This window comes from Theropithecus gelada, chromosome 3 (genome assembly GCF_003255815.1).
Source record: "Theropithecus gelada isolate Dixy chromosome 3, Tgel_1.0, whole genome shotgun sequence".
Taxonomy (NCBI): Eukaryota; Metazoa; Chordata; class Mammalia; order Primates; family Cercopithecidae; genus Theropithecus; species Theropithecus gelada.
This window is the reverse complement of record NC_037670.1, coordinates 162,400,657-162,424,059: the sequence shown is the minus strand read 5'-3', so window position 1 is coordinate 162,424,059 and position 23,403 is coordinate 162,400,657. Positions and strand designations below refer to the sequence as shown.

The window sequence follows — 23,403 nt, the reverse complement described above, 5'->3', positions numbered from 1 at the left end:
TGTGTCTATTCAGGGTCTTTGCCCATTTTTTAAAATCGGGTTTTGTTTTTGTTTTTGTTTTTGCTGTTGAGTTGTATGAATTCTTTATATATTTTTAATATTAACCCTTCATGGTTTATATGGTTTGCAAACATTTTCTCCCAATCCGTGGGGTGCCTTTTCGTTTTGTTAATTGTTTTTTGTTGTTGTTGTACAGAAGCTTCTTAGTTTGATATAGTTTTACTTGTTTATCATATGTTTCAGACTTAAGGAAGATGCATACATAATATGTGCTCTTTGTAAAAATAATGTAGGAAAAAAATAGAATTCTTTCACTCAGAACTGTCTTTATGTTTTGGAATATTTTATGTGTACGTATTTATATTGTGCATACTTCTTTGTTAAGAACTATTTCCACATAACAAAACACTGGACATATTCTCATACATTTCTACAGGATTCTTTGACTCACCATTAAAAATAATCTACCTTGGTCAGGTGCAGTGGCTCACCACTGTAATCCCAGCAGTTTGGGAGGCCAAGGCAGGTGGATCACCTGTTGGTCAGAGATCATCTGACCAACATGGTGAAACCCCATCTTTACTAAAAATACAAAAATTATCCAGGCATGGTGGCAGATGCCTATAATCCCAGCTACTCGGGAGACCGAGGCAGGAGAATCACTTGAACCTGGGAGGCAGAGGTTGCAGTGAGCCGAGATTGTGCCATTGCACTCCAGTCTGGGTGACAGAGCAAGACTCCATCTCAAATAATAATAATAATAATAATAATAATAATAATAATAATAATCTGCTTCATGCTATTGGGATCTTTAGCCTTCCCTGATAGGCTGCTGTAACTAAATGTGACCAGGGCTAGTTTAGCCACCTGTTAAAGCAGGGAAAGTTTTTTGTTTGTTTATGTGTTGTCAGCGTTATTAAGGTATAATTGACAAAATTGCATATTTTTACAGTATACAATGTAACGAGTTGATGTATGTGTATATTGTGAAATGATTATCACAATCAGGCTAATTAACACATCCATCACTTCACATAGTTACCTTTCTTTTTTCTTTTTGGTGCAAATGCTTAAGAGCTACTCTCTTAGCACATTTCAAGTATATGATATGGCATTTTTAATTCTAGTCACCATGCTGTACAGTAGATCCTCAGAATGTATTTACCTTATAACTGAAACTTTGTACTCTTTGACCAGTTCTCCCACTCCCAGCCCCTGGTGACCACCTTTCTATTCTCTTGTTTCTGTGAGTTTGACTTAATTTTTTTTTTTTTTTTTAGGTGTAAGTGATACTATACAGTATTTGTCTTTGTCTGGCTTACTTTACTTACAAAGCAGGACAAGTATGTTGATGTTCCTCTTCCCCTTGGCCTCCTTCCCTGTACTCTGTGCCTTCCCTTGACTCTAGGAGCGCAGTGGCTCCGTTTGGCTTCTTCTCCCATTTCTTCTACCTCTTCAAGACTCACCTCTCCTCGTGGACAAAACTTTTATGGTAGTAATGGCTGGCAATGGATTCATCTGTGATCTTCCCACAGATAATTGTAGCAGGGACCTCCTAAGGTCATAATATATAAGACCAGTAGCTTTTAAGGCTGGGCGCGGTGGCTCACGCCTGTAATCCCAGCATTTTGGGAGGCCGTGGCTGGTGGATCACCTGAAGTTGGGAGTTCGAGACCAGCCTGATCAACATGGAGAAACCCCGTATCTACTAAAGATACAAAATTAGCTGGGCATAGTGGCGTGTGCCTGTAATCCCAGCTACTCAGGAGACTGAGGCGGGAGAATCACTTGAACCTCGGAGGCGGAGGTTGCAGTGAGCCGAGATTGCGCCATTGCACTCTAGCCTGGGCAACAAGAGCAAAACTCCATCTCAAAACAAACAAACAAAATCCGTAGCTTTTAATGTATTTTGGCTTGAGAGGGAAGTAAATAAAAGCAGGGCTGCCTCACTCAAACAGGGGGAATGGACCTAGAGTTCCTCTGACTGCTCTTCCCCCTTTCTCTTTGTTTTCTGCCAAGGGCCTCTGTGGTACTCAGAGAACACCATGCTAACCAGAATGACTGATGTAAGCATTGGCAATGCCCTAGAGCCAGCCATGGGGAGTTGGTGATTGGGGCGCTGGGCAAGGGAAGACGTCGGGACCCCTTTACTCACATCGCCCCGTGCAGGTGACCGGTGTTTGAGCTGTGTGCAGGGCTGGGCTGGGGAATGCACACCTGTGTGTGTGTTCCTGTTGGTGCTTCTCATATTATCATCCTTCAGAGGCAGCTGGACGGAAGTAGAACAACTTTGATAAGTGAACAGGATCCTGGGTCACCAGAAATGGGGGGTGGAGAGGCCTTGGGGGCCATTGTTTCATGTGGCTTGCCATAGCATGGCAGGGAAGGGGAGTGGCTGTTTCATCACTGACCAAATGGAAGAAAATGATACCTCTTTACTTTTTTCCACTCCTATACAATACCCCACAGGGGACTTTCCCATCTACCCAGATGAAAATTTGTGCTCGGATTATGAGTCAATCCTGAGTTAGTTTTTCTTTCTTTCTTTCTTTCTTTTTTTTTTTTTGTACTGGACTCAGCAGCAGCCACCTAGCCTATTACTGATTTCTAGGTGAAAAGACTTTTTATCTGAGCCATGGAAACTGGAAGAGGACAGGGCTGGGAGAGATGAGGAAGTCCTCTTCATCTTTCTTTGGTTTTTCTCTGGGAGCCTCTCGGAACAGAGCTGAAGCAGTGTGAAAGCACCTTCACACTTCCTTTGCTGAGGTGATCCGCTAATTGCATGCTATCAGGAAATGTGTAAGATGGGAGTGAGATGGTTTCCCAGGGGGCCCTCCTTCCTGTGCTCCATCAAGAAATACATTTTCACTTGCCAGTGTCTGGGCAGTGCCCATGTGTGGCTGCTAGAGAATCCTTCTGGCTTTTCTAAGTGAATGCACCTCTCTAAGCTGCAAGCTCTCTGAATGGCCCCACCCTGGTCTCATCCCTGAGAAATCTTGTCATGTTTTCCCACTGGTATAGTTTTCTTCTGCACGAGTGATGCACATACACTGGCCGGCCCATCACTTGTAGGCGTTTGTGGCTCAGTTTGCTCCATTTATTACTTATTTTGTTCTCAGGCTTCTTTAGGGCTGTGAGCTGCAGCCAGTCTCCTTGAGCATGGATTTGTAGAATTGTAGGAGCTTAGACTTGATATACACCTTAGACATCATTGTATTGAACTGCTAATCACTTTATTTTACAGAAGGAGAAACTGAGGCCTGGTGGGGTTAAAGTCATCTAAACATTTAGAGCTAGAAGGGGGTGAGAACTTGGTCACTTAACTTTTGAACTGGCCCTTACTTCGGTTTCTCTTGCTGCTGTGCCTCTTGCTCCTTCAAGGACCTTGCCCCAGCAAGAGCCAACTTTAGACCTAGACACAAGGACCCTTGATTTGGACTCAGTGTTCTAGAGGGCCCTGTGCTGGCTGTCCTTTAGCCATGTCCCCCTCCATGGGATGCGTAGTTGGCAGGAACAAAGGGATGCATCCATCTGGAGTTCTCACCCTAGCCCTCTAGAACTTACCCTACTACCTAGGATCTTGGAATTCCCTGTCCAAAGGTCTTAGCTCATTTCCAGGGCCTATGTGGACTTCTACCCCAAATCTGTTCCCTGAAGGGCAAACCTGGTGACCAGCGGGCACCAATGAAGCCAATGGGCTAGACAGAGACAGCTCTTTGTGAGGGCTGCATATGGAGTTTGAACCAGGGCTGGTGTGTGCATGACATCCTTCACAATATGTCAGCTCTGGGATTCAATTTAGCCTTATTTGTAGAAGACATGAGATTCCTGGGTCAGAGACAAAGGACTCTATTGCTCAGCAGGCAGTATGAGCATAAGCGTATATGTATCAGTTCTCCTTGCCCCCAGGAGCCAGGACAGATCCAGGTGGATGCTGTGCTCTCAGTGGGGATTGTGTCACAGCTAAGGAAGCCTGAGCTTGGAGAATCCACTGCTTTTATAGCAAGCAATCAATAAGCCTGCTTCTTGCCCAGAGAGAGACATTACCTCATCTGTCCAGGTTACCAGCTTCATAACAACCTTGAGAGGTGGCCCATCATAAAAGAGGAGTGAGAGCCTTTCCATCGTGGCATCCCCAGCAGAATGTATAGGAACACAAGAAGACCCAAGAGACTGTCTCTCTCCAATGGAGTGGAGCAGGCTGAGGCCTGGGGTAATTCTGCTTATACTACCACATTTTGGCAAGCAGCCCTGAGAAGTCCAAGAATTCTAGTTCAAACCTGGCCATAGAGGGAGCCGGAAGGAGCAGGTGTTGGGTTGTTTGGCTTGGAGTAAGGCAAGGAGAAACCTTAAGATGTGTGGCATGGGGACTTCATTTGTACACTTTCCTCGGACCTCACGAGTAAGGGACATGCTTGCCTGACATTTATCTCTGTTGTTATCAGAAATAAGAATTCTTTAATCTTTCTCTTTGATCTTCCTCTTAACTGTAGTCTTTCTCTCTAACTCTACTTTTCTTGTTCTTGAAAATCTCTATATGGTTCCTGTTAAAGGTCTTTCCAGCCAAGTTTACTGGGCTTTGACTGGATTCTGGCTCTCCTGGTCTGTTTGTTTAGCCCACACAGCTGTGTCTGTTTGCACTAATTTTGTGTATTTGTTCCCTACACACTATTACGGTTTTCTGTGTGTGGGTTCATCTCTTCTCTCTTAGACTGACAATAACCGGCTGAACCCACCCCCAGCTGCACACAGAGAAGCTATTTGAGGACTGATAAATGACCCAAGTTACTCTACTATACACTTTTACCTTGATTTTAATTCACTTTTCGTTTCTCCATTATCTCTAACTTCTGGTTGTGCGAAGAGTATGAACTTTCTTTTCACGTGGAAATATTTCAAACTTCAAAGGATTATTGGGCACTAAACTATGTTCCCCAGAGAGATGAGAAAGGAGTTTTAGTGTAATTTAGTGTAAAGTTCAAAATTCCACAGCCTCAGGTTTTGTTCCTCGGCCAGTGTTTGTTCCTGGGTCAGTAGGTAATTTAGCATTTCAGAAATGCCCTCTGCTTCCTGCAAAATCAAGAAGCCTCTTGTAATGTAGCAATTAACACAGGAAGAAAAAGGAGAAAATTTGTACCCCCTTTTTTTTCTTTTAGGCCAGATCCCCATGAACAACCTTCAAAACTTAAGTAAAAGGCCGTAAACATAGGAATTTACTCAAGGTTTAGGAGTTTGAGCTGATATGGTTGTCTTTTGTGTATGATACACTTTAGTATTTAAAAGTCTTTGAGATTGTTCATGATTTTCCTTAAATATCCTTATGAAATGTGTAGAACTTGTAATTATTAACATTGTATCCAGCCACCTCCCTGCCATCCATCCCAGGACTTTGAGGTAGAGGTTTCAGCTGTTGGACACGCCCTCCTCACCTCAGAATCTCCCAGGCACTAACTCTACATGTGACTCAGGCAGGGTAGGAAGGGATTCAGGGGGGATTTTGCCTCAGAAGGACATGGATGCTCACCTCTTCCATCATTAGGCCACCTGATCGTCGCTTGAGTTTTGTCTTTTTTTGAGATGGAGTCTCACTCTGTCACTCAGGCTGGAGTGCAGTGGCATCATCTTGGCCCACTGCAACCTCCGCCTTCCGGGTTCAAGCGATTCTTGTTCCTCAGACTCCCAGGTAGCTGGGACTACAGGCACACACCACCACGCCTGGCTAATTTTTGTATTTTAGTAGAGATGGGGTTTTGCCATGTTGGCCAGGCTGGTCTCGAATGCCTGACCTCAAGTGATCCGCTCACCTCAGCCTCCCAAAGTGCTGGGATTACAGGCATGAGCCACCATGCCTGGCCAAGTTCTGTGGGTTTTGTTTGTTTGTTTGTTTTTTTATTGCATGCTCTAGATAAGTGACACTCAAGCTTTTTGGACTGTACAATTATTTTAGTTTATGCGGTGTCAATGGCACACCAGACATACCACACGAACATGTGCGTATACATCATACACCTCACTAATATGAATGCTGCACAAATCGATAGTTCTTTACGGCATACAGTGCCCTCTGATACTGTGTGTTCTGTTTGATTCCATTTCATTAAAAACATATACCAGTCACAACCCAGTTGATTTCACAAACTCACGAATGGTTCATGGTTTGGAATTTGGAAGTTACTGCTCTAGGTGCTTCCATAAGGCTGTGAAAAAGTTCCTTCATCTTAGAAGGTGGGTGATATACCCAGGGAATAGTTTACAATATGTGCACCTGCACACACCACTTCCCAGAGAGTTCCATTTCTAAGCTGTGTTACAAGATTTGATGAAAGTATGTCTACAGAGAGGGCCTAAGTTGAAGCTCCCAACATAGCAAATAATTGGGAACCACCACTTTTTGTTTTTTTCCCCTGGTCCTGGTTTCTGACTCCAGTGAGAAATTAGGTTCCTGAATGTTCAAAGTCCAACATTCAATACCTGTATGACTGTTCTCATTCTTTCTTTCGTAAATAAGGAAACACACACAAAAAGCAAAATTAAACCAAAGACAAAGAAAACACGAGACTGTTGATGCATTTCCCAGTTATTGTAAGATTGTGTCTCCCACTCTTGGATGCTTCTGAATGTTTTGCCCCATTTCCTTTGATGCCTCCCAAGATATAGGGTGATGGTTTATTTTGGGCAAGGCTGGCAGCTGCTTTCGACTGCTCTTTTGCAAGGAACTGCATGAGGATAGCCACTGAGTTTATTTTTACATCTCACCACAGGACAGAATCCACATTTTCAATCAAGTGTTGGACACTCCAATTTAACAAGTTGTGAAAAATCTGTTGGCCCAGATAAACGTATGCTAAGAGTATTCCTTTCTCTAAATTAAGATTTTGTTCCCGGAAGCCCAAGAATTCATTAAGGCCATAATTAGGCATGATCACTGATGATTTAAAATACAATAATAAAGAGGAAGTTTATACTGAGCTTCGTAGGCACCATTGGATCTGTCCTGCGGTTGACTTTTTATAGCTGTAGTTTAAAAATAACTTTTCCATTTCATCTGCTGGCTGCCTTTTCTCCACCCAGCCCTTCATGTAAGTAGGGTGGGGTTTGTCATCCAAGCTCCCATTGCCGCAGCAATGACATCTGTTTCAGTGACGTCAGAGAAAGTGCCACATCATCTCAAACCAACATATCAGTTATGAGGTCACAGGCTTTCCCATAAAAAGGGCTGGCCGCCTCTGTCATCAATGAAAAGAGACAGCAAGCACCCTTCAAAGATGTATCTGCTTCAGCAAACCTGGAGTTACCCTGGGAGGGGGCATACTCTCATGATTCCATTAGCTGATGTGGTCAAGGGAATTCATCTGAGTAGCTGCCTAAGCTTAGAACTTAACTTGATTAAAGGCACATATCTGTTGTCCTCTGATTGAAACTCAGGTGTCTTTGCTTTAGAGCCAATCCTCCTGTTTTGATATATATGCATCAGCTTAGCAATTCTAAAGCCATCTCATCAGCTTTTTTGGTGCTTGACAGAGGGACAGGTTTTATATTTTCCATTTTTCCAAGCCCAGGCTTGTCTTCCTGACACCTTAACTAGGCAAGGAGTACCCTTGATTCTTTTATCTATTATCTGCATTTTATCTTTGGTGTACCCAGAGAAAATACCACACAATAGTCATTTGCCTTGATGGGTTCTGTGTCGTTGTTACTGAAATTTTGTTAGTATATATCTTCTTGCCATTGGAATGGGTTTTATTGTGGCTCTTCCATCTAAGGCTTAGTCTCCTTTAATAGTAATATTTTCATATTTAATGGTGGACATATCTTCCAGTTGGGCTGGTGTCAATATAATGTCACTGGAGTTAAGAAAAATCTACTTAACTAAGATATGCTTTATTATTAATTTGAGTAGGTTATTGATTAGGGTACCATGCTGTGCCATGTTGGAATGAACACAAGCTATGGGGTCAGATAGGTTTTGGTTTACATCTTAGGTCCTCTACTTATTAGTTACGTGACTTTGAGATGATTATTTAATATTTTAGTGTATGTAGTTCCTGGAACTCAAGTAGTAGGCACTCAGTACTCTGTCATTGTTCATTTTCTTTTTTATGATGAAAAGGAGTGTTTCTGTTGTATGGATGTGTATGAATTTCCCAAACTTTATTGGATCATCGAAGTCTGTTTGGATTTTGGTTGAATCCAAAATCCAACACTGCATGAAATGCCTCAGTGTTGCTGATTGACGGGGCCTTGCGCATGTTGTCATTTCCACCATCAGTTCCGTTTACTTTCTCCAGCACCAGTAGGAGAAGCAATGGCAAACAGTACGTTATTAGTCACTGTCGCGCTTTCCACCAACATTTCGCACTAAAAATGTGTATTTTAAACTACATGTTTGCTCATCTTAAAGAGTTAGATTATAAACTGTTAGAAATCAGGGACTATTAAACAACCATTTTCATTTGCAGTGGATTCAGAATATAATCATCTGGAGTTGGGAAAGGATGTGTCTGCAAATGCCCGTGAATGCCAACCAAAGTGCTGTGCAGTCAGGAAACACCAGCCCTCCCTGCTCTCTCCAGCCCTTCTTAAAGGGTCCTTCTTCCCAACTTGTAGCACTTCACACCTGTAACTGGGAAAAGGGGGATTCCAATTTGAGCCTAAGATACTCTTTCAGGGGGCTTTGGATATATCTGGCCTGCCGCAAGTCTGTTTTCAGGAGGCACTGGGGAGCCTCCTGGGAGACTATTCTTCCTAGGGGAAGGGGTACCAGGCCCAGAGATCTCAACCAGAAATTGGAAGGCAGGACTGATTCCAAGTATTGTGTGGATTTTTTTTAAAGCTATAAGGACCAGGCAAGGGGTAGGGGATGGATAGGGAGGAAGTATGGGCTGGCCGCAGGTCAATAAGGATTGTTGGTAAAAAATGGAGTGGTCCTTCCCCTTTCAGAACAGCTTAAGACTTTAGAGCAAAAGTAACGTGCTTTGGTACCATCTGGAAAGGTACTGACTGAAGCCTGGATGGAGAAACGTTAACCCACTCATGCCCAGAGCATAGCTAAACTTCAGCACCTTGAGGCCACCAGCTTACGGGCAGCAGGAGTGCCCAGTGGAAAACTGAGGTGCCAGGAAAAGTGACAGCCATCTCTTAAAGAAGGAGCTCTTGAGCAGGCCAGCGGAACAGGAGATCGCTTTTCATAGCTTAGCGGGAAGGAGAGACCCGCTCCTACGATGGAGAGTGGTCAGCAGTAAGAGGACAGGGTTTGTGCCGTGTGGTCTTATCTGTGGGCTTACCTGTAAATTTGCCCAAGGACTTGAAGAGATATCAGCAGGGAGCACCCAGCAAGGGCTTTGGGGCTGGCATTACAGGTGGTCGACGGTCAAATATATGCTCCGGCCAGTGAAATCTCACTGTGAGAATGAATGCACACTCGGGAAGTGGCTGTGCAGAAGGAAAAGGCAGCTGTGCTGTTGGGTAGAAAGGGAATTTTCTGGGGAAGTCCTGGGAGAACAGAGAAACGCTTCATGAAGAAGGAAAGGTGCTGCATCGTAGAACCATTTAGCTCAAACTTTCTTTAAGTAGAATTTAAAGTAATTATGCTGTTGAGTATTTCTCAGCATTAAGTAAACATACAAAATGCTTGTAAAGAAAATGGTGCTGGGCGCAAGTGGCTCGTGCCTGTAATTCCAGCACTTTGGGAGGCAGGGGTGAGAGGATCTTTTGAGCTCAGAAGTTCCAGACGAGCTGGGCAACAAAGTGAGACCTGTCTCTACAAAAAATAAAAAATACAAAAACTTAGCTGGGCATGATGACTCATGCCTGTATTCCCTCCCGGCTACTCAGGAGGCTGAGGCAGGAGGATTGCTAGAGCCCATGAGGTTGAGGCTGCAGTGAGCTGTGATCACTCCGCTGCACTTCAGCCTGTGTGACAGAGCAAGACTTTATCTCCAGAAAAAAAAAAAAAAAAGAAACAAAAATTGTACCTGAATACATTTAAATATAAACCAGGTCTAAACTACATTCAGTCATACTTCTATATAATCAGAAACAAACAAAAATGTACGATTAAGTACAAAAAAAATCTTCACATTAAATAGAACTTAATTTAGTGATATTAACTCATAGAATGACTGATCTTTTTGTTGCTTAAATTAAAATCACTATACCTGGGAAAAATGTCATGTAGATGGTACCGTATAGGAGTGTTTTTTTTGTGTTTTTTTGGAGATGGAGTCTCGCACTGTTGCCTGGGCTGGAGTGCAATGATGCAATCCCAGCTCACTACAGCCTCTGCCTCCTGAGTTCAAGTGATTCTGCCTCAGCTTTCCGAGTAACTGGGATTATAGATGCCTGCCACCATGCCCAGCTAATTTTTTGTATTTTTAGTAGAGATGGGGTTTCACTATGTTGGCCAGGCTGGTCTCGAACTCCTGACCTCGTGATCTGGCCAACTTCGGCCTCCCAAAGTGCTGGGATTACAAGCGTGAGCCACAGCGCCTGTCCCGCAAAGGCGTTTTGAGTCCAGAAAGCTTCTACTCCGTGTGCTGAGGGTTGCTCCAATTCACCCACTACCACTAGCCATTTGAACTGCTGAAAGCAAAACCATTCTTGGGGCCAACCTGTCCTTAATTTGCTTGAATTGGGAGAACTTGTTTCATTGGTACTAGCTGGGGGCGAAGATGCAAGCCCAGGAAAAATCTGCTTGTCCTTCTAGCACCTGAATGCTATTCGGGGGTAGACTGTGATGAGAAGCAAGTTATCTGTGAAAGCCCACAGTGTTCTGTGAATAAATGATTTGATGATGTTTTCCAATGAACTTATGTGGCTGTCTAACATTGTTACATCACAGCATGCATTTTCTGAAAATCCTTGAGACCCAAGAGAGAGCATCTGCTCATCATATCTTTCCACTTTGCCATATGCACTGGGTTTGGGGGTGGGGGATGAGGGTAAGGAGGAGCTTCAACTCTTTACACCACTCACACGGAACTCATCCCGGGTGCTGTAACTCAGGAGGGTGTGTTGTCAGATCCTTTTCTACGCCTTGCAGTGTTCAGAATTTGCAAAGAATTTTACCATCTGCTCTTTCTGTGTGCTGATGTCACACAGAGCAGAGTATATAAGACTGTTCTTATCCCTCAAACTTTGCCTTTTAAGGAGAGGCACAGTTGTCCAATTTTAGGGATAAAATGTCTCCTTTTTTTTTTTTTTTTTTTTCCTACTCTTGCTCTCTTGTCTTTTTCCTGGAGAAAGGCTAGAGTCTGTTTCAAAGGATGGTTTTAAAGACCCCTGGCTCTGGGCATGAGGGTCCAGTTGAGCAGGCATCTCTGTTCTTTCATATGTTGGCTTCTTTTCTGACTCTGGAGTTGCTGTGAGCCTTTAAGAACCATAGGCTTGAGCTGCAGGTGGCTGTTTGCCTCTCTGCCCTAAATAGAGCTGTGCTTGTTTTTCCTCTCCTTTCTCTCTCTCTTCCAACCTGCCTCTGAATGCCTCTTACTGTCAGTTGGCATTTCCAATTACAGCCCCCCACCCCTGGCCACTCCTTCTGTTATTCTCTGCTGGTCATTTTTTATTTTTCCTTCTCTTTGCCTTTGTCCCTTTTTTATGTTTTTGTCAATGTTTCTCATCTCTTGGTTAAATGAGTTCTTCTTTTAGTCAACATTTTCTTAGTCTGTTCAGGTTGCTATAACAAAATATCATAAACGAGGTCACTTATAAACAACAGAAATTGATCTCTTACAGTTCTGGAGGCTAGGAAGTCCAAGATAAAAGTGTTGGGAGATTCAGTGTTGGGTGAGGGCCTGCTTTCTGGTTCACAGGAGGCAGCTTCTTGCTGTGTCCTCTCATAGTGGAAGGGAAGCACTCTAGTCTTTTCAGCTCCTTATAAGGGCACAAATCCCATCAATGAGGCCTCCACTTATAACTTAATCATCTCCCAAAGGTGCTGTGTCCTAATACCATCACACAGGGGACTGGGTTTCAGCATAGGGATTTAGGAGAGACACAACCATTCAGACTTCAGCCACCATCCAATCAGAGTGTTCCTTTTCCTTTGTTCTCAATCGCTGAGAAACAAGCCACAGCCTGTCAGGGGTAATGTGGAGGCAGCTACTTCTAACTCAGGGCAGTGCAAGGACAGGACCTTCAAGTGTGAAGGCTGATTCTGAGCCCCAGTGAGCTCTGTGACAACAGTGCTAGAAGGCACTGGTGTTCGTGTCTTCTTCCAGAGGAAACTGTCCCTTGGGGCTCTGTTGAAATGCAGGCATGAAGCCACGGCGACCTTTCTGGGTCACATGGGGAGATCAAAAAGCATCTCTTCTCTGTCAGACTCCCCTCACGGCTTTTGTTATCATTGGCAGGACTCTCCTTCAGCAACTCCAGAAGCTTCAGACTTTGGTGATGGGCAAGGTTTCTCGAACCTGCAAGTTAGCCGGCACGCAGACTGGCACCTGCCTCATGGTGAGCTTCCCAGCAGGGTGGTGCCGTGGCCGCCCCTGGCCTGGCCCCTGTCTCCCCTCTCCCTCTGCTTACCAAGGCCAAGTGCTGTGCAGCAGGAGAAACCACACGGAGGAACTCCACTCCGAGGCTGTTCCTCGGCGAGGCATTCCGGTGATGTTACCCGTGGGTGCAGTCCACCAGCCTGAAGAGGAGCGTCTGTGTCCCTGGCTCTCCCAGGGTATAAAGCTGTGCTGTCCAGGGCCTGGAGTCCGCAGCCCCTCGTGTTCTCTCTCTCCCCACAGGTTGTGGTGCTGTGCTTTGCTGTTGCATTCGGCAGCTTCTTTCAAGGCTACGGGCCCTATCCTTCTGCCACCAAGATGGCTCTGCCCAGCCAGCATTCCCTGCAGGAGCCCTACACAGCCTCCGTGGGTAAGACAGCACGTGGCAACTTGGGCGGGGTCTTGTTTTATTTCCCTGGAGCTGGGTTTCTCAGCCTTCCAAAAGGAATCTTCTGTGAAAGTTCAATGTTTAAAAAGTGGTAAAAGTGGAGCTTCTCCCTTAGAAGAAGCAAGTGGGGGTTCCCCTGGGGCCCCTCATCCGCTGGACTGAGGCATCACTGGGAATTTTCTAGAGCTGGACAGAGCACAGTTTGCAAACTACTGTTCTAGACTGTGCTCCCTGATCCATTCTGACATCTAATTTTTGAGTTCTGATAAGGGAGAGGGAAGTAGATGAGGGACAGAGTCTGTCGCTTTCTGTGACATTTTAAGAGAACTGCTGTGTTTCTGCCTCCACTGAGTGGGATTGGATAAGTAATGTAATGTATATAGTAAGGGCTTGTAAAGTGAAGTTAAAGAATCAGCAAGGTCAGGGCCAGGCGTGGTGGCTCACGCCTGTAATCCCAACACTTTGGGAGGCTGAGGCGGGAAGATCATGAGGTCAGGAGATCAAGACCATCCTAGCTAACATGGTGAAACCCTGTCTCTATTAAAAAATACAAAAAATTAGCCGGGCATGGTGGTGGGTGCCTGTAGTCCCAGCTACTGGGGAGGCTGAGGCAGGAGAATGGTGTGAACCTGGGAGGTAGAGCTTTCAGTGAGCCAAGATCGCACCACTGCACTCCAGCCTGGATGACAGAGCGAGACTCCATCTAAAAAAAAAAGAATCAGCAAGGTCAGGAGTTCAAGACCGACCTGACCAATATGCTGAAACCCCATCTCTACTAAAAATACAAAAATTAACTGGGCGTGGTGGCACACGCACCTATAGTCCCAGCTGCTTGGGAGGCTGAGGAAGGAGAATCACTTGAACCCGAGAGACGGAGGTTGCAGTGAGCAGAGATTGCACCACTACACTCCAGCCTGGGCGACAGAGCAAGACTCCATCTCAAACAAAAATAATCAGCCTGCCTTACAAAACCTTAGGCCCAAGATCTAGAGAATTTGGGGACCCAGGTGTCAGATAAGAAGCGTGTGGTGTTGTCATCTAGAAATAAAGGGATGGTGAGTAAGGAATACACACACAAATTCACACATACACCTATAGGAAGAAGCGTGGGGTTAGGAGGTTTTACATTCTAAGGTTTCAGTTATCTGTAGCCAGTGAACATACCTGCAGTTCCCTTAAAATAGCTGAATACACTATAATAAGAAACGCTACCTGCAGCCAATAAAAATACCTGCAGTTCCCTTAAAATAGCTGAATACACTACAATAAGAAACATTACCTGCAGTCAATGAAAATACCTGCAGTTATGTGAAAATAGCTGACTACACCCCAATAAGAAATTTTGAGAGAGAGAGGCCACATTCATGTAACTTTTATTGGAAGATATGGTTAGAGTTGTTCTATTTTATTATTATTGTTGTTAATTGCTTACTGGGCCTAATTTCTAAATCAAACTTTATCATAGGTACATATGTATAGGAAAAGGCATATAAACCCTATATGCTATATGCCCATATATAAACCCGATATGGTTTTTCCTGTAATATATACCTTATACCATATACATAGGGTTCAGTTCTATCTTCGGTTTCAACCATCCACTGGGGTTCTTGAAACGTATACCCCATGGATAAGGGACTACTGTATTATATTTGGGATAGGGAAAATTTTGCCATTTTGAAACATCTGTGGCCTTCACCAGGCAGGTGCATCTCTGCCAGGTATGACAGAAGTGCTGGCATTCCAATTAAATAATTTCAGTGGCCTGTTGGGAATTTTTCCCCCTAAGGAACTATCTCTGTAAATTTAATTGGAAGCATAGTTTCTATGTCGTGGAAAATTGCTACAGAGCCATCTAGCTGTGTGACTGTCCTACAAAACAAAGGAGATTGTCTGTCCTTTGATGTATGGCTTTGGCTTTGTGTCTCCTCTTCACTTTCTCGATGAAATGCCCTGTACCTCATCCCCCTGCCAGACCTACTCACTGGGGATGCTTCTTCTTTTAGCTGGGTCTGGACATCTGCAAGTATTCCATTCCCATTCTCCACGAATCATGTTCCCTAGATGGTTATGGCTGGTAAGGAGGCGAGTTTTATATTTTCAAAGCAGTGGGGGTGGTAGTTTGCCTTGTGTTTATTTGCTTTTCTATTGTTCTTCCAGTACCGTATAATTGGTATAATTTTTCAACGCACAAACTCCAAAGCTCTAAAGTCTTTAGAGAAAGCCAAATCCTGTTGGCACCCATAGTTCTGAGCAACAAGAACCCACACGTTGTCATCTGCCACCAGCCCTGAGTACCTGGTGTGAGGAGATGTGTTGGACCCCTGTGGTCTTTTGCTAATGCCTTGTTACTCTGCTCTGTCCTCAGTGAGATCCAGGAACCTGCTGATCTATGAGGAACATTCTCCCCCAGAAGAGCCGTCCAGCCCAGGCTCGGCTGGGGAGCTGGGGGGCTGGGACAGAGGTTCCTCCCTGCTCAGGGTGTCAACGCTGGAGTCCAGGCCGGATGTGGATCTTCCCCATTTCATTATCTCGAATGAGACCAGCCTGGAGAAGTCAGTGCTCTTGGAGCTGCAGCAGCACCTGTGAGTCATAGAGACACAGAGCCAACTCCTCTAGTGCACTGATGGTGGGTTATGAGTCACCAACCTGGAATGTGAGGTCAAGACTCTCCATAGGCCTGGTTCAGTCCCTCAGCTCTCTCAGGACCTATTTCCGGGACCTGGGACTGCAGAGAGTCTGTTGCTGGCCAACAGCTGCCCTGAGTAGAGATGGGGGAAAAACCCAGCATGAGCTCCCCTATGTCTGCTGCATCAGTGGGTAGCTGGCGTGATGGCGTCAAGAAGTGGGGGAAGGGCTTGAATCCCTTCCCCCACTGTCTCCATCCTCCCTTCCAAGCCACACAAGTGAATGCACAGCCCAGGTAACCACAATGTGTTTACTGTGCAAATCCAACTTTAAGACATGTTCCGTGGCTTCAACTAGGGAGTAGATATATATTGGGCTATAAGTCAATATATGTTTATGATTTATATGTAAATATACATGTGTTAAAGCTATAGCTATTATAGTTTTATACTTATAAATGTATGTTGAGGTACCATTTAAGAGGCGCTAGGCATGCATTTCCATATTGAAAACAACCTCTATTTGGCTCCAATTCTACATGAGTTGTTTCTCTTAGGTAGTTTCTGGGAAAAATCCCTTTGTAAACATAAAGGCTTATGCGACGACAAGGTATTGTTATTGTGGTAGGGGAGGTCCCTGGGCTCCTGGTTACGTGTGGCATGGTTGGTGATTTAGCTGAACTCTGCTCCTGTGCTTCCCAGAAATGAGGCCATTCCAATGTAAATGTGAAATATTTTGTTTCAGATTCTTCAGCTTTCATCCCTTAATTCAGCAGGGGATGGTTTACAATTAAGTACTTTTATGTGTGTACATTATACATACATATTTAACATTTACTAGCACTTACTATTTTAAGCACTTTACAGATGTGAGGCAGGTTGAGTATCCCTTCTCTGAAATGCCTGGGACCAGCAGTGTTGCAGATTTCAGATTTTGGAATATTTGCATTATACTTAACAGTTAAGCATCCCTGATCCAAAAATCCAAAATGCTTCAGTGAGCATTTCCTTTGAGCATCATGTCAGTGCTCAAAAATGTCTAGATTTTGGAGAATTTTAGATTTTAGATTTTTGGATGAGGGCTAACAGTATCATACAAATCCTTTTAGCTATCCCAGGTGGTAAGGCATCATTATTATTCCCACCATAGAGAAACTTCCCAATGTAGCCACCGCTGGGCTCTCTAGAAGACCCAACTGCCTTCTTACTTGGCTCTGGACACAGTTTCTCTCCTCTTAGCTAAGCTGTTCAAGGCCCCGTTCAAATCCCATTTGTTTTGTGATGTCTCCTAGATAACAGAGCCTCCTCGCACTCCTCTGAATGCCTACAGATTTTCCATGTTGTTACACAGTTTAATAATGTATTGATTTTCTGTTATGGATTTATTATTATTTCAAATTAGCTCATTGTTAAAAATCTTTGTCTGGATTATTAACTCTTCTAGGCCAAGGATCAGCTCTTATTTTATTTTCTCCTTCCCTGAGTTTAGCATAGGGCTAAACATCCTAAGTAACTAGAATAATTTAATGCATCTCATAACAGGTGATTATCAAGCCACCATGCTTATCCTTAGTAGGACTGGGATGCCTTGGGTGGGGATAAAGGTAAGAATGTGGACCAGTGGAGAGGCTGGTAGCAGGGGACTTTGGAAATAGAGAATTGCTACTAGGAGAGAAGAGGACAAGAAACATGCCCAGGCCATCTCACCAAGTTACAACCCCTGAATGATTGCATCACACTACAAAGCATGAGAATTGTAGCTAACAGCTGGTGACTAATACTTCTTTTTCCTTTTAATGCCTTCACAGGGTCAGCGCCAAACTGGAGGGAAATGAAACACTAAAAGTTGTAGAACTCGACAGAAGAGTGAACACCACTTTCTAAAGAGGCTGCCTGCACCCCGTCCTTTCCCTTAACTCTACTTTTACATCCCCAAACCACCTTTGTCATCAGCTTTTCCTCTTTGCCACCGGATCTTCATGAAGACATGGGCAAGCATTAGTGGCTTCAGATGGGAGGCCAGCCTGGGACTTCCCCTGCAGTGAGAGAGCATCTCCCCCTGGTCCATGCCCCTCCTGTGCAGAAGGAAGCCTGCATCCCTCCCTTCCTTTCTCTTACTGCCATAGGAAATTATTTTAGGGGCTGGAGGTGGGACAAGCAGGCTTGTTTCCACCAACAGTGCCAAAAAGATACTGCCTAATGTGCACCTGTGAGGTGTGATCCGCTCCCGCTTTGGAGACGAGATGGCTCTTGTTCAGTCAAGACCCCAGACTCTGGCCACAAAAATGCCATGATGCCTGTTGGTATTTGGCAAAGCACTGACCCCTGTCCTCCCTTGCTCGCACTGGGGTCTCCCGTGTGAACGCACCCGATGGCAGCCCTCCACCCACTCTGCCCTCTGGGAGCCCTCGCTGGATCGTCTCCTGCACCAGCACTGGCAGACGAGGGCTCCCGTTCATATTCTCAGGCCGCAAGTGCAATGCCTGAGGGGATCAGGCTTTTCTACTCCAGGCAAACCTGCCCCATCTTGTCGCTTTTAGGACATCCCACAACCTGGTTCCCCACACATCCATAGTTCTGCCTCCCCGGCTTCTCCTCCCCACTTGTAAATAGTATTTATTAGCTTGCTGAGGCTTCCTGCTAGCAACCACACTGAAGAGATCAGTGCCTCCTTTCAAGCTAGCCAAGTTTTCTGCTAGCCTTCAGAGCGAGGAGGGCACCTTAGGCTCTGGGATCCCCTGTCTTTCCAGACAATGTTTTGTTTCCTTTCCTTTTTTTTTTTTTTTTCTTTTAACTGGAATAATAACCATTGAAAAAGAAGTTCCCTTAGGCATGTATATGTCTGCCTCTAGGATGAGCTCAGAGCGAGAGATGGCACAATGCCTCGCTCAGGCCCGGGGCTCCCTGGCCACAAGCTTTTTCTATCCTGTTTTCGTGACAGAGAAGGGAAGCCCTGTTCCTGACAACAGACTTTTCAGACAGCCTTGCTGGCTTGTCTTTCCACACCTGCCTGGCCCCCTCCTCCTTCCACACTTCCACTTTGTCCTCCTCGTCCCCTGTCTCCACAAAGCACGGTGGGGTGGGTGACATTTGTGTATCCACATTCTTACCTTTGATAGTCAGGTTTGGCTACTTTGCAGCTCGCCCAAAGAGATACAACGTAACCCCCAACCTACTTTTAGTTTTTTTTTTTTTTTTTTATGATTAAAAGTAACTTTTGTAGTTTAAAAAAATCTTTCCTCTTTCATACAAATAAGAAATGGAAATTGCCTTTTTATTGTATAATGTAGAAGACCCTCAAGTGTTTTTTTCCCAGCTTAGGAAAGATTTTGTGTAAGAAATATGCATAGAGTTTGTATTTTATTTTTAGGAGCAGCTGAAATGCCTTTGGTTTTGGCTTCTCTCTCTCTCTCACTCGCTCTCTCTCTCTCTCCCCCCTTCTCTCTCTCTCTCTCCCCTCTACCACACACACGTCATCTGCATTGTTATTGGAGCCTGTACTTAGAGGGATTAAGCCCACAACCTGGCTTCCATTCCATATCAGGTACAGGATTTGATGTTATTAACATTTGTCATCGTATCTCATAAGCGGGGCCCTGCCTTGTCTGTCTAGGCCCATTTGGGGCTCTCTGTGAGTGATTCCCCTCTCTCTGCTATGCTGGAGAGGGTTCCAGCCTGGAACGCTGCCAAGTTCATCTTCTCACTGTGAGTGGAAGCTGGACTGGGCCCCTGTAGTCCTGGCAGCCCTGTTGTCTGGAGGGTTCTTGTTGTCCCTCACATTAGCCAGGGTGGAGACTGTCTGGGCTGTGCAGGAGGAGGGTTGCTAGCAGGTTCTGCTTCTGCTTCTCTCTGCTCCACTGTCTGCAGCCCAGATCCTGTTGGGCCTGGCTAGTGTCTGGTAGCCATGGGCCTCCACTGACCCATCCCTCTCTTTTAAACTGTCAGGTCATTATCAGGCATAGGCAGCCTATAGGGCCCAAAGAAGGCAAAAAGATAAGATTTACTTAAGTAGATTTGGGCAATGAGGAAGGAAAGGTTTCAAATTTAAGAGCAGAAGTGAGAGAATGAGCCAGCTCATGTACCTGCTGCAACTGAACCAGAGTGGGTTTTCAAGGCTCCCGGACGTAGAGTAGAAAACATGCTCCTCTGAATGAGGAGGGAGAAGGTAAAGGAAACTTCTAGCCCCTGTCCTTAGCGCTTTGAGGATTTTATTTTCTCCCTTACCTACCCTTGCTTGACATCACTCTCTCTAAACCTCCAAACAGCAGGACTCTTTCTCTGGGAAACTGTCCTTCCAAAACGGAATCTATGTAGAAACATGGGACATTAGCCAGAGAGCTCAGATGGCCCTTTTAAGGGGGCTCCAAGAACCAACATCACTGCTCTTTTAGATAAACCTCTGCCCTCCACTCCTTGCTTGAGTGAGTTAAAGGAACTAACAATTGTCCCTTTAGGAGGACACAATGGGGTCAAGAGGACACAGAAGAGTTGTATAGCGCCAGATTGGTTCCAAATAATTAATGGATGTGTGCGCATTTTCTGTTCAGGAATTAAGACCAGAATATCAGTGGATTTGTTTTCCCCATCAAGTGGCCTCTTAGACGAGTCATTAACTTATGATTAGCTCTAAAGATTTCAAACAGTGGCAGACATTGGCTCCTGAATGTAAGTTTTGAGAAATACGAGTCTGTCAGAGCGACCATAAGCCATAAAGAGTAAATCTCTTAATTATATTTTTCATCATGTAAACAGGTTTCCCATTTCCCTTTCTTAGATTGCACCAGTGAAAGAGCTGTCTTGCAAAGATTCAGAGAACTAATTTTTCACTGGATAAGACCTGCGTAACCCAGACCCCCCAGTGTGGTTCTTTTCGCAGCTCTCGACTTTGCACTTAAAAAGGGATATTGTAAATGAAAGGCTGCAGTGCCAGTTTTAAGAAAGAATTTCTGTGAAGTGTGAGGACTCTGGAGTCTAGCTCACATAAAGAGAGTGTTATATAAAAATCCGACAGCTGAACTAGGTTGCTCTTTTTTGGCAGGGAGTGGGGATGAGATTTGACACCAATATGGGCAAAATTAGATAACCTTTTGGTTAATATAAATGATTTTGATTTGGAGGCCTGATTTGTAGATTGTGAAAGCAGCTTTTAGTTCAACTTATTCACAAACCCCCTATAATTACCATGTTTTTTTTTTCTTCCTAAATCTCTCAGTTCAGCTTGTGAATCTTACGTGCCCATAAAGTTGGGATGTTGAATTGGCTCTTCTTTATTCTGGCAGTGAGTCAATGTCCAGCATTTTTTCACAAGTGTTTTATTAAAATTGTTTTCCAACATTTTATGACTCCTCCCTCCCACGTCCTCAGACCCAGCAAAAGCACAGGGGCAGAATCAGAGGCCTCTCCAGGCCAGCTCCTCTGCACACATGTCATACAAGGTGTGAATTTGAGCCCAGTCCAGAAATGGAGACATCCCACCCCCAGTTGAATAATGACCCATTCATGCTGACCTTGCCAACACAGAGAGGGCAGGGATGCACGAGAAGACCTTCATCCTCCCCTTCATCTGCCCCAAGTCACTACAGTTGGTTCTGTTAAAGCCAGTCTTTAAGAAACCTGGGTTAAAGACACCAGCACTTCTGCTTGCTGGGCTGGCTGGACCTGTGAAGCCGTGGGCAGGTAGTGCCCTCTTGAGAGTCATTTTGTTTGGCCACCTTCAACTGAGGCTGTCCGTAGACACATGCTAGGATAGGCCCCACTGGGAGAGCAGTTACAGGAGGGAGTAAGTGGTGGTGATGTGGGGGCTGTGAAGGATCCGGAGACAAGTCTTAGATGTTTCATTCATTCATTCATTCATTCATTCATTCATTCATTCAGTTACTCCTAAGCCTTTTCAGTTTCATAAGGAAGAGTGTTGCCTGAGGCCCTGGGGAATATCAGGGAATAGAAGGGATTGAGGAAACATTAATAGTAGTTATTCAAAACACCCAAATGCCTATGCTTCTCTCTCCCTCCTTCTCTCTCTGACACACACACACTCACATTCCTCCCTTACATGTTCATTTGTGCCTTAAATGTGCCTTATATGTAAATCCAGGATGACTGAGGAATCCCTCGTCGCTGGGAGATTTTGTATATATTCTTCCATTACTAGATTGAGGTGGGTGTGGGGGAAAGAATTTTTTCCAAAGGCTGAAAAGTGGTTTCCTAAAAGTGAGCCACTATCAGATTTGCACATCAGGAGAAAAGAAATAGGGTTACATCCATTAGGAAAATCCCAGTTTGCAGGAGTGCAATCACATCAGAAAAACAACCAGCCAGGATTATAGGTATTATAAATCCTCACAGCGGAACAGTTCTCAGGGCAAAGGAACCTGGCCCATTTGAAGATTAATGTTCCATGCCTTTGTGGTCAAAGGGTCGGTACTCAGCACAGGAAAAAACTCGGTGTTGTTTTGTTTTGTTACTTTGGACAACATAAAATTCAGGAATGTTTTATTTAGTCTTGGTTTCTAGAAGGAAGGGAAATAATATTTCTTGAGCATTTACTAAGGTGTTGGGAGCTATGCTAAGTAAGTGTTAAGTCTTTCAGTTTTATAGATACAGAAAACAAGGGTGACTCTTTACCACAGGATGAATAAAGAACTAAGTAATATGGGAAATGCAACAATTTCCGGACTAGCTGAGCCGATTCCTTCCTGTTATCACACTGTAAGCTTTCAAGTTCTCTGGGCAGGAATTATAGCACCTGTCCCCTGCAATGGCCCTGCTGTGCAATGCTCATTGCTTCCCTTCATGCTGGAGCAGCCCCCCAGGTGTCCATCTCCTACCTTTTTGTTCCAATCTTCTGTGAGTTCCAGCTAGCAGGCTTTACATCTGGGGAAAGGAAAACCAGGGGTTTTAGCTCTGTTCTCTGCTCCCATCCTTTGCTCACCAGCTGAGTGAGAACATGAACTTTTTGCACCATGTACCCATGGCTTACACTACTTAGAAAATCACCTTTTCGGATAAAACACTTTCTGAGTTCATGGAGAACACCGGCACTCTTTGACAAAACTGTGAGTGACCCTTTTTAAACAATGCTGAGCAGACCCTGGGCGATAATCAACGGTGAGCTTTAATGTCTATGCTGACAGTTAGGTTTTGCTCTTTTTTGTAACAGGTTACGTAGACCAGCAGTGTTTAAATCTAAATAGGTTGTGAGTCTGTTATCTGTCCTATCGCGTTTTTTAAATGACTTTTTATTCTTTATTATAGCTAAGTAAATACCAAAAAAAAAAAAAAAAAAAAGCTTTGTAGGACACTTGTACTTAGTTTGGGGGAAAAAATAAATTGAAATTGTTATGCTTTTGTATTTCCATTTCTTGCAAATAAATATTTTTTCTTAAATAGTAAGATGTTGCCCAGTCTTTACAATCTTGGTACTATTTTGAAAAGCATTTTTTTTTTTTTATGAGCATGGATTTGTGTATGTGTGCCGAACGAACCATTCTTTCCTGGATATCTACTTGGCCTGAAAGAAGAGCCTCAAACCAGCAATCGGTATGTTATATAGGACTGAATCCAAGCCTTAGTTGGAGGAATATTGCGAATGTAATTGTTTTTTTCAGGCAGCCACGGGAAGAAAAACAGTATCCTCTAGCAACTTCTACAGCCTGACTGTTATTTTTGTTGTCTCCTCTAACCATTCCCTAACTAGATTTCAACTGTCTGTGGATTTGATTTTGCTTTCCCCATCTCTGGTTGCTTGAGAAAGATCCTTTGGACTTGAGCCAGAAAGGAATGATCCTTCTTCCTACGAACAGTTGCAGAGGAGGTCTAACAGATTCATGCTCCAGAAATTCTGATGAAATGGTTGATAAAGGTCAATGCACTCAAGCAGAGTAATTTTCATTCCATTACA

At 44.3% G+C, this 23,403-nt stretch overlaps 1 protein-coding gene across 1 annotated transcript in view; it reads left to right on the top strand.

Moving 5' to 3' along the window:
- Positions 1 to 22,895, top strand: part of CREB3L2 (cAMP responsive element binding protein 3 like 2) — a 127,781-nt gene extending 104,886 nt beyond the window's left edge. The window contains exons 9-12 of the mRNA XM_025379324.1: positions 12,351 to 12,450; positions 12,732 to 12,858; positions 15,245 to 15,461; positions 17,312 to 22,895. Of these exons, the coding sequence (XP_025235109.1) occupies positions 12,351 to 12,450; positions 12,732 to 12,858; positions 15,245 to 15,461; positions 17,312 to 17,387 (520 nt within the window). The 3' untranslated portion in view covers positions 17,388 to 22,895. The remainder of the gene's footprint in view (positions 1 to 12,350; positions 12,451 to 12,731; positions 12,859 to 15,244; positions 15,462 to 17,311) is intronic.
- Positions 22,896 to 23,403: the final 508 nt, after the last annotated feature.